This window comes from Thamnophis sirtalis, unplaced genomic scaffold (assembly GCF_051295495.1).
Source record: "Thamnophis sirtalis isolate CommonGarterSnake01/CBP01778 unplaced genomic scaffold, rThaSir2_p1.2 scaffold_1, whole genome shotgun sequence".
NCBI lineage: Eukaryota > Metazoa > Chordata > Lepidosauria > Squamata > Natricidae > Thamnophis > Thamnophis sirtalis.
Window position 1 is genome coordinate 29,573,522 of NW_028261381.1, and position 16,433 is coordinate 29,589,954.

General features: G+C 40.4%; 1 protein-coding gene across 7 annotated transcripts in view; it reads right to left on the reverse strand.

Moving 5' to 3' along the window:
* Window positions 1-16,433, reverse strand: part of SLC4A10 (solute carrier family 4 member 10) — a 182,039-nt gene that overhangs the window by 6,470 nt on the left and 159,136 nt on the right. For 6 of the 7 annotated variants that reach the window (XM_087709787.1, XM_087709772.1, XM_087709766.1 and 3 more), the window contains 8 exons: window positions 15,724-15,837; window positions 15,035-15,196; window positions 13,870-14,121; window positions 12,399-12,467; window positions 9,824-9,997; window positions 9,385-9,507; window positions 4,360-4,427; window positions 2,645-2,761 (listed from right to left, as the gene is read on the reverse strand). In XM_087709787.1, the coding sequence (XP_087565913.1) occupies window positions 2,645-2,761; window positions 4,360-4,427; window positions 9,385-9,507; window positions 9,824-9,997; window positions 12,399-12,467; window positions 13,870-14,121; window positions 15,035-15,196; window positions 15,724-15,837 (1,079 nt within the window). Of the gene's footprint in view, window positions 1-665; window positions 703-2,644; window positions 2,762-4,359; window positions 4,428-9,384; window positions 9,508-9,823; window positions 9,998-12,398; window positions 12,468-13,869; window positions 14,122-15,034; window positions 15,197-15,723; window positions 15,838-16,433 lie in introns of all 7 variants that reach the window. The other variant, XM_087709777.1, reaches the window with a different exon arrangement.

Genomic DNA, 16,433 nt, shown 5'->3' on the forward strand with positions numbered 1-16,433 from the left:
TCTGAAATTATGCTGTTGCAGCATCTTACCCAATGGAATGTATGAATTAATCTCAAGATCATCTTGTTTATGCTGCTGAGGGAGAGGAAGACCATGGCAAAAGCAGCATGCTATTTTGGGGTGACAAAATACCAAGACTCAAGTTGACATCTTTCCTTCCTGCTACTTTATTAAAGTGAAGGATTATGGCAGGGGTAAAATTCAGCAGATTCTGGAGAACCGGTAGCGGAAATTTTGAGTAGTTCAGAGACCTGGCAAATACCACCTCTGGCTGGCCCCGCCCCCATCTATTCTCTGCCTCCCAAGGAAATTGGGATTTTGCAGTATCCTTCCCCTGGAGTCAGGAGGAAATGGAGATTTTGCAGTATCCTTCCCCTGCCACACCCACCAAGCCACACCCATAGAACCGGCAGTAAAAAAAAATTGAACTTCACCACTGGATTGTGGCTAAAACAAGTATCTCTTCCAAGTTTCATGTGTCAGTGTTATTCATGATATTTGGTAAAATGAAGCTGAATGCATCCACACAATTTTCCAAATGTGCTTTTCGTATCCTTTTGAAATGCATTTTGTCTCCCCAAAATTTACATACTATACATTTGTGAACATTTCAAAAGATACCACACAGTAACAATCAAGACAAAGGTTTGGGGAAAGGATCTTACCTTTGGGAAATCAGCTTCTAGAGTTTAGGAAGGGGAGCTTATGGTAGGAATGTGATAATGGAACAATCAAGTAGAAAACCATGTTAATTCAGAATGAATAGTAACTGAGGGAACAGTAGTTAAACAAGACTGCACTTACCTCAACACTCTACACAGAGATTATCACACAAATAAACCTGCCTTTTACGCAGGGGCCTAGCAGCCTTGGAAGAGGGAAAAAGTGAGAGAGGGCTCCTTATGCCCATATCCTCTATGCTCTGGCCATTCAGAAGTAACCTACTTCTAGTCATCTCCTTATGGGAAGGGCCCTTTCCAATTGTTACTTATATGCATGTTACATCTTCACTTATGATATTTTATTCAGACAGGAAAGTCCACCTTCTTTAGCCCTTTTCTTCCTGTCATTTAGGAGTAGCAATTCTATTAGGTTCTCACTCTGGAGCACAGTGTCCTTTAAAGAAATAGTGTCTCCCTCCACTCCCTTCCCTCCTGCTTTTCTCTGTGTTGTATCTATTAGATTATAAACCTGAAGGCAGAAACTATTTAATTGGGTTTTTAAAAAAAACAAAAAAACACCACATCATCTGTAATACCCTTCCCAATAAGATCACACCAGAAAATAGATCAATTCTGGTTTATATGAGAATCAGCTTGTATCCGCCAGAATCTCCGTAGCACCCAGTAATTCAGCTCAGTTTTAAAAGAGGTGATGACAGGAGGGACTGAGCAGGCCCATCATAAGGAACCCTTTAGCATTATCAGCACATGTCTCTTGTGCTAGTTTTAAGAGTCTATAAACACTATACAATGTCTGCTGCTTTACTACAATTATATTGAGAGAAACAAGCTCTTTTTGTGAGACAAGAAGATCAGAAAAGAAGAAGGGACAGAATGGAGAATGTACCTGAGAAGTGTGCTAAGCCTTTTGTTGTGTAGTTTTACAAAGAAAGGAGGGTTCAGATGATAGATTACTTATATCCCACCCCAGTACGATATAATTTCCCATATGGAGGACTCTGTATGTATGAGGCATGAAAATCTGTCTCTATATCAAGGGATTATATTGATTCCCAGAGTGATTCTAGCTATCCCAATTCCCTTGATGATATACACTAGTCCAAACAGACTAGCAGGGATCCATGTGGGTGGCACACAAGCTGTGCTGTCCAGAGACCTCTGTGCCAGGGATCCGACATGTGTGCTTCAATACGATTTCTTCAGAGAAGAGCCCTGTCTCAATCCAGTGAGCTCCAGTGCAAATAACCATTTGGATTGAAGAGAGAGGGGAAATGGGGTGGAAATATTTGCCTGAGCTGCTTCTAGCTTATAGTATTCCAGAGGTTAGCCAATATGATCCCTGAATAGAAGCACTTTTTCAAGGGGGCAAAGATGCATTACAATATTTTGTTCTAGGCTCTATTTCTACATCCTATAGAAAATTCTCTTGGAGTTCTCATAGTTTTGGGGAAGGAAGGAACAATTCCCAAGTTATACACCCCAGGGTCTGTAAAATCTTTACTAAAACAACTGTGGGCAGTTATAAAGGTCAAGATGTTGCCAAATTAGAGTTTGCAGGATCCCTTGTCACTGGCCATCTTGACTAAGGTTGCTTAAAGGTTGCTAGTCTGAAAGGCCAGGCGGTTACCGCCGCTATTATAGAAGCTGTGTGTTGGTGCAATAGCTTAGTGTGTACATATTTAGGGTGCACTTTTATAGGCTCTTCCTTCAGATTGATGTTATATTATTCATACTTTGGGGATTCCCCCCAAAATCAATCGAATGCATCCATGATCACATTATGTAAATCTAAGTAATAAATGTATAATGCTTTTACTTTGCTAAGCAAAGCAAATACTTGATCCTCAGCTACCATGAATTATGAAATAAAAGGTATCTAGAGTGGAACCTGTTCAACTCAATATACTGGATTCAGTCAACCTCACTTTAAAAATTGTATAAAATAAAAATATTTTAAAAACCTTTTAGCAGGAAAGCTGGACTCCTTGTCCTTGGCATTTTCTGATGTTATCAACATTGTCTTCCATACATCTGATTTTGCCATCTCATCAGAAATATTTATTACAGATGGGTCATCTCTAGAATAAAATCGGTGCATTCAGAGTCACAATCAAACAATGAATTTTACCATTTAATGCAGCCAAAGGAGAAGAAGTGTGTCCGTCTGTTTTAAGGTATTCATTCAAATGACCTGCTAGAACTGTGTGAAACTTTCAGTGGGCAATTTATTTCAAAGGAGATTCAATCAAAGCATTCTTCAAGGGGAAACTTTCGATCAAATGAATTGAATTATTTGCCCTCCATTCAGTTTGGAGTGATTCAATTACAAACTGAAGATGTAATGGATTTCCTGGTTGAGTTAAGAAAGTGGCAACGGCATTCAAAGATTACTTCTCACCCTATTGGTGCCACCTTCATTGAAACATCTATTTTCCTGGAGGGTTCATGAAAAGGTGGTTACTTTCAGGTTACTTCACATCACCAACAGTGATGTGTGCATACATCATCTCCGAATTTCCTTTCCCACTTCAGATTTGAGTGGCTGTGCACCATTACAAAGAGCTACCCCCCTAGTGACAAATGATCTGCTTTTCACATGGCAAAAGCCTCAGCTTGCTCCCTGGGACCTCCAGGGGCTTCTGGCTGAGAGTCACCCAGAGCCACTAATGGGCAATTATGAAGTAGAAAGAGCCCAGCTCTGGAATTAAGGTAGCTTCTTTATTGGGCTAGACATGATCCAGCTTTACCATATATAGACCAATAGGCATTTTTAAAAGTTTAGCTCCAAATAAGAGCCAAATCAGAAATGAGCTGGGAGTTATATAATGAGATCCCCACTTTTTAAATTTTGCACCAGGGTTATCATCAGTGGTGGGTTTCAAAAATTTTTAGAACCTCTTTTGTAGGTGTGGCCTGCTTTGCGGGAGTGGCTTGTTGGCCATGTGACCGGGTGGGAGTGGCTTGCTGGCCATGTGACTGGGTGGGAGTGGCTTGGCAGTCATGTGACTGGGTGGGCGTGGCCAACTTGTAAAATGTGGTGAAACTCACTTAACAACGCTCTTGCTTAGCAACCAAAATGTTGGCTCAGAAACTCTGGCATTTGAAGTACACAAGTCTTAAAACTGTCAAGTTACAAGACCCCTGCACCCCTAACCCTTTAGAAAAAAAACCCAGGGGTGTTCAAACTTGACAGCTTTAAGACTTGTGGACTTCAACTCCCAGAATTCCTCCTCTCGCTCTTCATCTTGATGTGTGGATGGATGGGGGGGAGCACCTGGAACCGGTTCTAAACAGCACTGTAGATTTGTGGAACCTCTTCTATAGAAGAGGTTAGAACTGGCAGGAACCCACCCCTGGTTATCATCATCAAAATCAAAGGAGATGCAAAGGTTTTCTTCTAGCGCAGAATGAAAGCAATGGGGCTTTTGTTTTTTTAAAAATAGAAATCACAGAATTTGGTTTGAATCTTGGGGTTAAAAAGGGGGAAATATTTTTATAGCTTTTATAGCTTTCCAGTTTAATTGGAAAAAGGGGATGGGGAAAATAGTTAAATACACTCATCCTCAATCCAGTTATGAAACTACTGCATTGCATCGCTTTTGGTTCTAAAGCATCAAGAGAAGCCAAGATCCACTTCCCCACTGACAGGGAACACAATTAGTTCTGAGTAGTTTACCTGCAGTGTCCTTCAAGTGGCAACTGGACTGTTCCTTCCTCTTCCATTGCTAACATACTTTGTTCCTCCTAAGACCAAAGAAAACGGAGAGGTTGACCAACAAATTATTGCAGCAATATTGCAATTTTCAGGTCCAATCCCTTCCCCTTAAAAAGAGCATAATTTCTTCACTTCTTTTCCATCCAAATGTTTTTTTTAATTGTTCTGAGAAAATCAAATGTCATTTCAGTGATTTTTCTCATTCATAAATCCTCTTAGAAATTGTAGGTGCCAAAAGTTAGGCATTTTGCTCTCCCCTGCCAATTTTGCTGTACAAATCAAGATTAGAAAGTGAGAAATGAAAATGAAAATTATGAAATTAGATAGAGATGATAGAGAGAGAGAGAGAGACAGACAGACAGACAGACAGTGAAATATGATAGACAGACAGATGATATAGAGAGATGCAGAGATAGATATAGAATAGAAGATACTGTAGATAGTCCATTTGCAGTACTTCTCTTGTTTTGTGTGTAATTTCTATTTATTTCAATAGAAATAGCACAACTGCATTTTGGGAACATCTTCTTTCATTTCATGATATTCTCCTCCTCCTTCAAGCAGTCCAGCACAGCCAAACAATACTGATTCCCTTGCCTTGATTTTGCCCATTGGCAGGAAGCTTAAACCAATTATGGAATCCTTGGTGCTTGGTTATTTTCTTGCAGACATTTCATTATCAATTTAAGTAACACCATCAGTCTGTAGGCGAAAAAGCAACCAAGCTCAGAGAGCACCAAGGATTCTACAATTTAACCTTAAACTACAAATATTCTCTGAAACCCATGATGGCAAACCTATGACATGTATGCCCGAAGTGGCACATGGAGCCATGCCACTTGGCACGGGTGGCAGTGCCCATTCCTTTTCTGGATTTCTGGTGTGCATCTGTGCATGATGATCAGCTGACCTTCATGCATGCAGAAGTGCCGGAAACCGGAAGAAGTGGGATTCTGGTTTCCGGTGCGCACATGCGTGCCAGCCAGCTGATCGTCACTTGCGCATGCATGTCAGAAACCAGAAGACCAGCTGACTGGTGTGCATGTATGCCCCAGAAACTGGAAGTTCATTTCCAGACAACTCCTCTTCCGGGTTGCGGCCTTGAAGAGTGTGCACGCATGTGCGCTCCCTTTTTGTCACTCGATGCTGAAAAAGTTCGCCATCACTGTCTTAAACCAATTGCCTTATTGGACACCTGGGGTTTGAAACTCAGTAATCTGGCATTAGTCTTATACTCTTAAGTGAAGAGAGAGCAACAGATAACCCTAATAGCAACTGCATTCAAATAAAATTTGGTACCGTATTTTCACGACCAAAAGCCGCACCGGATTATAAGCCGCAGTATCAATTAACGTTAATTTTTCAAACTTTTTCCACATATAAAGCGCACCGGGTTATAAGCCGCACATTTCCCGACGCTTCTGGACATCTGTTGCAGTCGCGAGGAGCGGCACGAGGGTTCTTGGCGCTCCGGGGGGCGCCGAGGGCGGCTGGGAGGGGCGCGCGGCTTGGTTTCTCCTCCCTGGACGTCGCAGCGGCGGCCCCGGGCGCACCGATCTCTGTGTTTTTCGCATCGGGGCATGCTCTTGCAGCGCGCCCCGATGCGAAAGGCACTGGGATCGGTGAGTTTGGGGCTGCTGCTGCGGCGTCCAGGGAGGGGAGGCCGGGCCGCGCGCTTCTCCCAGCTGCTTTCGGTGTTTCCTGGAGCGCCGGGAGCCTTCGTGCCGCTCCTCGCGACTGCAACAGATGTCCAGAAGCGGCTTTTGGGGCTGGTGGGGATTGGATTTCCGGCTCGGTGGCCCCTGTCGCTTCTGGACGTCTGTTGCGGTTGTGGGGAGCCGAGGAGAGTGTGGAGGGGAGCGCGCGACGGTTCTTGGCGCTCCGGGAGGCGGGAGAGGCACGCGGTTTGATTTCTCCTCCCTGGACGTCGCGGCGGCGGCCCCGGGCGCACCGATCTCTGTGTTTTTCGCATCGGGGCGTGCTGCAAGAGCATGCCCCGATGCGAAGGGCGTGGGGATTGGTGCGCTTGGGGCTGCTGCTGCGGCGTCCAGGGAGGAGAGGCCGGGCCGCGCGCCTCTCCCGCTTCCCGGAGCGCCGGGGGCCATCGCGCGCTCTTCTCCGCGCTCTCCTCGGCTCCTCACAGCTGCGGTGGACGTCCAGAGGCGACAGGGGCTGTCGAGCTGGGGGTCCGGTCCCCATTGGCCCCAGGGGCCGCTTCTGGACATCTGTTGCAGTCGCGAGGAGCAAAGCAGCTGGGAGATCTTTTTCCACATATAAAGCGCACCGGGTTATAAGCCGCACTGCCGATTTTGGATCAAATTTTAGGATTTTCAGTGCGGCTTATGGTCGTGAAAATACGGTACTTCTGCTAGATTGTTTCCATTCAAAAATCAGCTATTTTTGATGATTTTTTGGCTTTTTTTTACTCAATCTGCTGGACAAGTAGCCACTAGAGGTATGATTAGCTCAAGCATTATACTTGATAAAAGAAATACTATAGTGAAACTCTTAGTTTGTCATCTATTATCCCCGATGGTTTGGAAATGTTACTTCTGTAAATGCAGCCTAAAACTGCATTTGCCTTTCTAAAAAAAAAAAAAAAGCAAGTTTATTTATAAACATAGAACTGTGTGGAAAGGCAATACAAGAAAGCAGCATTCAAATGTGATCAAGGTATAAAAATGGCCATACAGATTCGTAACAACAAATCTATTCTAAGCACCCCTTTGTAAGTAAAGACATATGTATTGTGTGGGCAGAGGGAGAATTTGGGGGGGAGGGGAATGGAACAAATGCATTTAAATGACTACGTCAACATCAGCAATACAAGTTAAGTTAGTTTCCCACTTACTTCAATGGGAATTAAATAAAACTACTGTATTTTTTGGAGTATAAGACACACATTTTTCCCTCAAAAAAGAGGCTGAAAATCTGGGTGTGTCTTATACATCGAATACAGCATTTTTTGCCTCCCGAAGCCCCGCCCCTTCACAAAAATGGCCTTGCCTAGCCTTATGGAGGCTTTCAGAGAGCTCCTGGGGGCTGGGGAGGGCAGAAATGAGCAACAAATAGGTCATTTTTTGCCCCCCCTCCAGCCCCCAGCAGCACTCTATAACCCTCCATAAGACTATGCATGCAATTTTTTTTGACAAAAAATGGGCCCGTTTTCATGAACAATTGGTCATTTTTTTTCTCTTTTTTGGCCCCCACCCCCCAGGAGCACTCTGAAAGCCCCCCCCCCAGGCTATTCATGCCTATTATTGGGGGGAAAATGGCCCGTTTTTCAGAGGTTTGCAGAATGAAAAAACTTTTTTTTTCCTTTTGGAAAGCTCTTTAACTAATGAGAATTACATTGATCAAGTCCTGTACCAGCAGAAACAAAGTCTTAAGGTTTGTCAGTGATTTCTTTCTCCAACACATGGATAAATACACCTGGAAACATCTACCTACCTACCTACTCTCTCTGTCTCTCTCTCTCCCTACCTACTGTATTTTTCTCTCTCTCTATTTCTCTCACTCTATCCCTCTATCTACCTACCTACTCTACCTACCTACCTACCTACTGTATTTCTCCTTCTTTCTCTCCCTCTCTATCCCTCTATCTACCTACCTACTTTTTTTTAAATTTGCCTCTTCAAAACCTTGGTGCATCTTATACTCCAGTGCGTCTTATACTCTGAAAAATACGGTAACCGCCCATTCATTATGATGAGGAGCTGTTGAGATAACAGGATTTCCTTTTTTGGATGTATGTCTGCATCAAATTTAATTTAAATCAGGAATATCACATTAATCCATGACATAATAAGTGGCTGACAATAAATATTATTTTCCATCTTGATGTTTAATGGTTACTATTGATGGAAATTTACTGTTATATTGAAGATCAAGCCACAAAATGAATATCTTGATCCAGTCAAATCAGACTTTTAAAAACATCTTGTCAACTTCATTTCTATCTGTAGGGGGAACAGACTTCTATTTTTAAAGCCAGCATAATGGTGTTTTTCCAATTAAATTCCAGAGGCTCCATGTCAAATTTTTTTACTTCTAGTTAATTTTGTCATTTCTAAGCTTCACAGCTTCCCAGGATTTTGACAGCTGAGCAGGTTTAATAATAGCCTCAAATATTTAGTAATACCATAACATATAAAAATAGGGGCTTGGAAAATATAGCAATTGAAAAGAAAAAAATACTTATTTCTGTTTTCCTTTTTGCCACCATTCATATTTCTAAAAAGAAAAGTGCAACATACAAATCAGACCAAAACAAATGCATCCCTGGACAATCCAAAGAAAATATCTTGTCTACATTTGACACTTCCCATTGTAGGAGACAGAACATATCACTTCTGTCGGGCTTGGGTGCATGATTCAATTATTTCTCCACAGAAAAGTTGGGTAAAAGAAATCTGAAAGCAGGAAAATTGCTACCTATTGATACATGTTTATATTAGGTCTCCCTCTTCTGAGCTGTGGAAATCTGGATGAGCAGTAGATGGCAGCAAAGAGTTAGAATAAGCAGGAAATCATAGGGATTTTTGCAACCAACATCTGGTCATTCTAACTCATACTGACTTTTCTATTTCTTATTCCCAAACCTGTACTATTTCAGAGAAGCATAGACAGATCAGCGGTACCTTAACGATTCCTAGGAATAACTTAACTTTGGGTGAATTGTAATTATTTCATGTAGCACTTCATATTTAAAACAGAGCTTTGGCTACTCCATGTGGAAATACACTTCCTGTCTGCATGAAAAATGTACCAATGTAGGCCCTATCAACCAAGCCAAAAATCTTGGTTTATACTTATGTAAAAAAAAAAAAAAAGACATACAAATCCACTCTTGGTAAATTGGCCACCTTTATCTGCAGAGCCACCTGTTAGATTGCTGTTTTCAAAATAGAATTTTAATAAGCTTAATTAATAATATTGGAGAAGGAACAAAGAGAGAAAGTCAAAAGAAAGAGACCGTAAGCATACCTCTTTTTCAGCATCTTCAAGTTTTTTTTTCTTGCTCTCTGGCATCAAATCATCCAGCCAGCTTAGCTCACGTTTGGTGAAAAAGAAGTCCATGAGTTTTCTGACGAACACCAATGCCAAGACCTAATCCAAATATTTATACTATGGTAAGATTATTGACAGGCACAGATGACATATTTATTCTTAGAAGGGAAAAAATCAAAGTCTACAGTTCTAAAATTATTTGCAAAATTCCCTCAAGCAATGCCAATAATTACTGCTACATGCATGTAAGTAATTTATCTGAATTATAGGATGAAGTGGGTGTGATCTGTAAGAGAAATGTTATCTTTCATTATGAAAAAGAATTTAGTAATAAACACATCCATGCTCAACATAACTACTGTCCCTTAAAGACAACACTGACTTTTATACGAATTCAGAAATAATGGATCCATACCATCATCGGAAATACAATGGCAGCCCTTGAAACTTTAATAACCCATAGTAACACAAGACAGGTCAGCTGGATGACTGTGAAGAGATGGACTTTTCGAAGGGGAACATGCCTTAGGTAGATGAAATCTGGCTGGTGTTTGGCAGGCATCCAGAATAACTTGATTCTGTCAAAAAGCTAACAAAGAACAAACTAATTGTTTATATTTAGAAAAAGACATTATTTTAGAGATCTTCAAATGAAATGTTTAGGAGAATAAGGCAACCATTTTAACAAAGGCTTGTCCATTGTCTGCCTCTGCTTATGAATTTGCATGCTTATGATTCCCGATTTCTGAATTAATCTTCTGAATTAATCTAATTCAGAAAAGTGTTTAGAATTGCCAGTATATGTGAGAAGTTATTTAGCAGATCCAGAGTGAGGTTGAAATAATTCAGAAATAATCCACCTTGAGCCATGGTGGCACAATAGTTAGAATGCAGTATTGCAGGCTAATTCTGCCGACTGCCAGCAGTTCGATTCTCACTGGCTCAAGGTTGGATCAGCGTTCCATCTTTCCAAGGTGGGTAAAATGAGGATCCAGATTGTTGGGGGCAATATGCTGACTCTGTAAACGACTCAGAATGCTCTAAAGCATTATGAAGCAGTATATAAGTCTAAGTGCTATTGCTATTGCTTGTGATTTGCATCTAAATTCCATTCTTTCAATATACACATGAAATTTTAAATAACAAATAAATATATAACACAACCGTCCTCCAACCCTTTCCTCCCAGAGGTGTTTAAATTAAACTACCATCATTCTCCAGCTAGCATCGCCTTTGACTCTTCACTGGGGATAATGGAAAGTTCAAATCTAACATATCCAAAGTCTTTAAGTTGGAGAAAACTGTTTGAAATCCATGAATGCAAACAAATGTAGCAAAATAATTTGGCAGCAGCCATTCTAGCCATTTCTGGAACTCAGGGATGGAGCAGAGAGAATTTTTTTTCTCCCACTATTGAAAATTGACTGATTCACCTGAAGGAGAAGAAGTGGCCAGTTTCAAACCTGTTTTCTCCTCATGTATACACATATACACAAACACACACACTTATAGTAAAAATATATCAGAACGATATATAATGGGATTTGTTGAAATCATACTGCAGTAAATCTATTTTTTACTGAAATTTCTTTTTATACATTTGGTGGTATTTTTTGTTGTCAATATATAGATCTTGTCTTTTCACTTACAAATAAATAGTCTCCATTTGAACTACCATATTTTTCGGAGTATAAAACGCACCTTCCCCCCTTAAAACTGGGTGAAAATTTAGGTGCCTCTTATAGAAAAAATACAGGTGGTTTGGGGGTCCCAAGTCCTCCGTGCATTGCATTTTCACCCCCCCCCCAGGCCTCCAGAAATACTCTGCAGTGCTCAGCATGGCCCATTTTCACCAAAAACAGGCCCATTTTTGCAAAAAAAAAGGGGGGCTCATTTTTGGTCTCCCAAGCCCTCGATACGTCATGTTTTTTCCCCTCTCATGCCCCCAGGTGCACTCTGCAGGGCACAAATTGTCTGTGTTTTTTTGGTGAAAATGGGCCCATTTTTGGTGAAAATGGGCCATGCAGAGCACAATGCTTCTGGGGGCCGGGGAGGGCAAAAATGCAATGCGTCGAGGCAAAAAACTATTTTTTCTTGTTTTCCTCCTCTAAATTTAGGTGCATCTTATAGTCCAGTGCATCTTATAGTCCGAAAGTTATAATACCTAACAAGGATTTTCCATCATGTCTTTCCTTTGACCCCACTTACTATATTAGCATTAATAACAAGCAAAAGGACTCTTGGCCTCTCTGAAGGAATCCAATAAACAGGGAATTGTGCCAACCCAACATCTCATGTTGGATGTTGGATTAAAGATACTATTTGTTAATACATCTGAAACAGTGGTGGGTTGCAGGCAGTACACCCTGGTACGGGTGTACTGGAGCCTGCCTGGAGCACCGGGTACTGTTCCAGTACGGTGCTCCGGAGAGCCCACCCGCCCATCCGAGCTCCTTACCTGTCGTTTAAGCCTTTGTCGTTTCTGTGCACGTGCATGGCACATACGGTTCTGCGCGATGCTCCGCTGAGCAGCTGGAGTGTCGCGGAGGCTTGCAGAAGCATCGCAGGCAAGTACGATGCATGCACACGCCGGGAGCATCCATGTGCGTGATGCCGGGCCCATTCCAACAGTACCGGTTAGAACGGGATCCGGAACCCACCACTGATCTGAAATGACCTTATATGTCTTTACTAGCTATTGTGTCTTTAAGTTTCCCAAGCAGGAAACTCATGGCAAGAAGTGGTGGGAAAGGAAACAGGATCATAGTCCCAGTAATATGTCAGATGCAAGCTATAATTCTGGCAGTCTAGAGATATGATTCAGAGTTTTGCTACCAATGCTGAAGTTTAGCCACCTCTTTTTATGTAGGTTGTACTTTTTGACATTGGTGTCCAATTTAATAATGCATAGCAAGCAATAATAACTTGGCTGTGTTGACCACGGCAACAAAAGAGACAGAAACATAAATATTTCACATCCTCCACTTTACCTGAATTCCTTTGAGAGAAGAGGCACCCATGTAAAGAAATACACCATAAAGTACTGGCATGGGAATAAACTGCAAAGAGTAGAAGGAAAATGTATATCGTCTCAGTAAATTGGTAGTGACAGGCAGCATGAAAAAATGAAGAACCTGGCAATTTATTTATTCATACTGTATTTTTCCATCAACATCTCACATAAGAGCAGACTGAAGGTGACACTGTCCACCTCCATGGATGATGCTTCATTGCTGTAACATTGGCCTGCAGGGTTCACATGCAGAGCTATGCTGTATTGATTTTTTTTTAAACTTAACTTAATGAGTGAACTCAGAAATTGTGGGTTACAATTTATGGCTTTAACGGGTCATCATAACTTGAATAGAATAGAATAGAATAGAATAGAATTCTTTATTGGCCAAGTGTGATTGGACACACAAGGAATTTGTCTTTGGTGCATATGCTCTCAGTGTACATAAAGAAAAATAAAATAGAATACATCAAGAATCATAAGATACAACATACGTTACTAGAAGCAATCAAATCATATTAGGAAAGAAATAAAACAATATAAATTGTAAACATTCAACAGCAACATGGTTATATTCATAAGTGGGAAGAGATAGGTACTAGGAAGGATGAGGAGAAGAATAGTAATACAGTCTTAGTCAATCATTTGACAATGTTGTGGGAACATTGTTTCCACACTTGTTACCAAACTTTTGTTCCCAAACTTGTTCAATAAACCACAGTAAAAAGATTATGAGAGTCCAGCCATATACATAATATGTAAAATGTATTTTTCAAAATCTTTGACTTTCACCCTGCTTCAAATTCAGCTTTCTTCACAGAAGGAAAAGTTTCTCTTGAAATTCTATCATGCCCAGCAAGGTCTCTTGACTCAAATAGAATAGATTTCTTAAAAATAAGCTGCTGGTCAGCTGTTAGAAGAGAAAAAAGACCTTATCTTAACAATCCTCTGAATTTGGCCATATCTTCTTTGTGAATTTATTAAATGAAATGCCAATTTATTACTTCATTATTGAAATGTTAAAGATTCTACATGGCACAGGGAGCTTGAGTTAACCATTACTAGAATTATTCAAATTATTACTGAATGAGTATTACTCATATTGAATTAGATTGTAAAGATATGATACCAGTATCATATCCAGTCTTTCCAGTCAAATATTTAGTCTATGAAGGTCAGGTCTATCTGGATGGACAATAATTCTCCAGGATCTCATCCACCTACCTTTCTAATATTTTGCAACCTAAAATCCTTTGTTTAAAATAGAGATACCCAACATTTGAACCCATGGACTTCCAAATCCAAAACATATGCTTTATTGTGAAATGGACAAAAAAGTGCATAGCGAAAGTATCATTTGTTTACAGGACCCATGTCTTCCAAATTGACATCAGATGTACGTAAAGTGCAATTCATTTTTAGTTTGGTTTTATGAAGTGTATACTTACTTTAAGCACTCTGGTTAAAAAAACCGAGCAGCCCATCAGGATAAATATCATGAGCCCAGTGACCCGTTGCTCACGAATGCCAAGAAATTTGGGCTGCTCCCCTGGAGCTGAACATTCGGATTCCAACTTTAAGCTGTTCACGTGAGAGATGGACAGAACAGTGGCAGCCACAAACCAAGGCAGGCCCATGATTGAACACACACCAAGCATGAGGGCCACCATCAGCAGGTCCAAGTGATAGCCACAGCCTTTCTGTTAAAATAGAGATGACAACAGACAAAGCTTGAAGAATAGGAGGCAACATCTACTTAGAATATGAATCAACCGTTGCACTTAATAAATGTTCATATGCCAATAAATGAAATAGTACATAAATTGTATTAAACTTTCTCCTGTTTTTTTCCCCTCTTATAGTATATCAACTTTTCTCAATCTAATATCTTCTGTCCTAGATAGGATTCCGAGAGCTGTAGTCCAATACATCTAGAAGGCTTCGGATGGGAAATATTCACATTCATACACAAGATCAGATGTATCTTTAGTTCCTGCTATACATTCTTTATCCAGGTGAGAAATCACAGCCCAATGCTTGATAGATTGTACTATTTCAAGGGTGTTATTTTATTCCCATATCTCCTAATCTAATAATCTTAGATTAAAACCTTCAATACTCTAGACATTAGCCAAGTTAGGGTATGGACGACAGAAATTGTAACCCAAATGATCCAGGAAACAGTAACTTTGACGAGATTGTTTTACAGGATCACTGTCATTTATTTCTTCATATTCTGATCTATAATGCAATTCAAAACGACATCAGAGTCCACTAATTGTGTTGGAATCAGTTTCAAATTACATCTTCATACCTGATGTATAGAACTGTTGCATAAATCTTCCGCCAGACAATATTTATAGAACAGCATCAATGCTGGAGCAAGTTTGCCTATTCATGCTAACAAAAAAAAAACCTCTCAGTTTGTGACATGCATTAACCCCCTGTTGCATCAAGAAATATATTCCCCTCTCTACCGACAATCTGTAGTGAAAGATACAAATACCTATTTTTAAATGCTGTCAAGAAGATAATTTGCATTTAAAAATATGCGGAGAGCCTGGAATCATAAAGTAAAAGGTTAAAATAACTTCGATGGAGTTACTTTCTTACCTTTAGCTTATGTTCCTTCCTGTTTATAATAACAGCTGTAATTTGTTGGTCCATAAATATCAGAATGGTACAAAGAAGAGCCGGAATTAGAGCAGCTAGGACTGTCCACCAAGGATTCGGACCCAAAGGTGAGACAATCCAGCCACGGTCATCCCTGGTAGGCTAAAAGAATTCAAGTACATTTCAGACGGTTGAAACTTATTAAATCAAAACATCATTTGCCCTTTTAAAAAGGGGGCAAAATATGCCACATGTTATAAATTCAAAATGTTTTACATTAGATTCAGACCATTATAATAGCTCTGGTGATAGTTTAGAACTAAAAAAAATAATCCTTGCAAATTTCATTTGTCCATAGTGCTTGTTTTTAAAATACAAAAGAGTAAGTGATAAGGAACATATTAAAAAATCTACACAGGATTCCACTGTTAATACTGCAAGATCTTTAGGGATTTAACATAGATATTGGAGCGGGACAAGGAAGTCCTTATTGAGCTTAGTTAAGCAAAGCAATCTGTACTTCATTTACCCTTTGAATTTATTCTTAAATTCCTCCATTAAAAATGTGTTATACAAAATTCATATCCCTGATATTTCAATCAAGTTCAGCATGAAATAGCTATAAGATGCATTGGTCATAGCCAATGCCATGTTTTTGTGAGGTCTATCATAACTTGATGAGGAATTACCTTAAAAACATTTGGAACCTGAAGTTTTGGTGATGGGATCCCAAGGAAATAGTCAACTATCACCATAGATAGGATGGTGAGAAAGACGGCAAAGTCACTTATCACAGACCGTACCTGTAAATATTAAGCCAATCATCATTGAGAATGCAAAGAGTTTTCATAAATGAGCAGGAAGAAAAAGCAATTACTAGGTGGGTTGTTAATGATATCAACAACCTTACAGATTAAATGCTACCTGTCTGACCGAGGTTTCACAAAATCACAAAGCAGAGTCCTTGTCCCGACAAAACCCCTTTTTATTAAGCTAACAGTATTTCAAAGGTGACTTTACAACCACAGACCTTATCAGGCTTGGAGAGCTGCCAAACGATATCTTCCAAACGCAATGCAGTACAAGAAAATATTTGGCAAGGAGTCTCTGAGAGTCACGAACAAATCTTCACAATTCAGCAAACTAATTGTCTCCTGCAAACTCCACTCCCTTTTTGCTCCTCTTTATTCCCTATGGGAGGGGTCATTCACCATCAACCTGTGTCTTTGTTCCTTAACTGTTCCCTTCTCCTGGCAGTTCTGTGCATGCACACATCAGGAACAGGCTCCAGCTGTTCTTCTGCCCCACTGATCTCTGACTCCAAAGGCAGCTGATAACTGTCCGATGAACCCGCCCCATCTCTGCCTCCAATGCAGAGCACTCATCAGAGCCTTCTCCA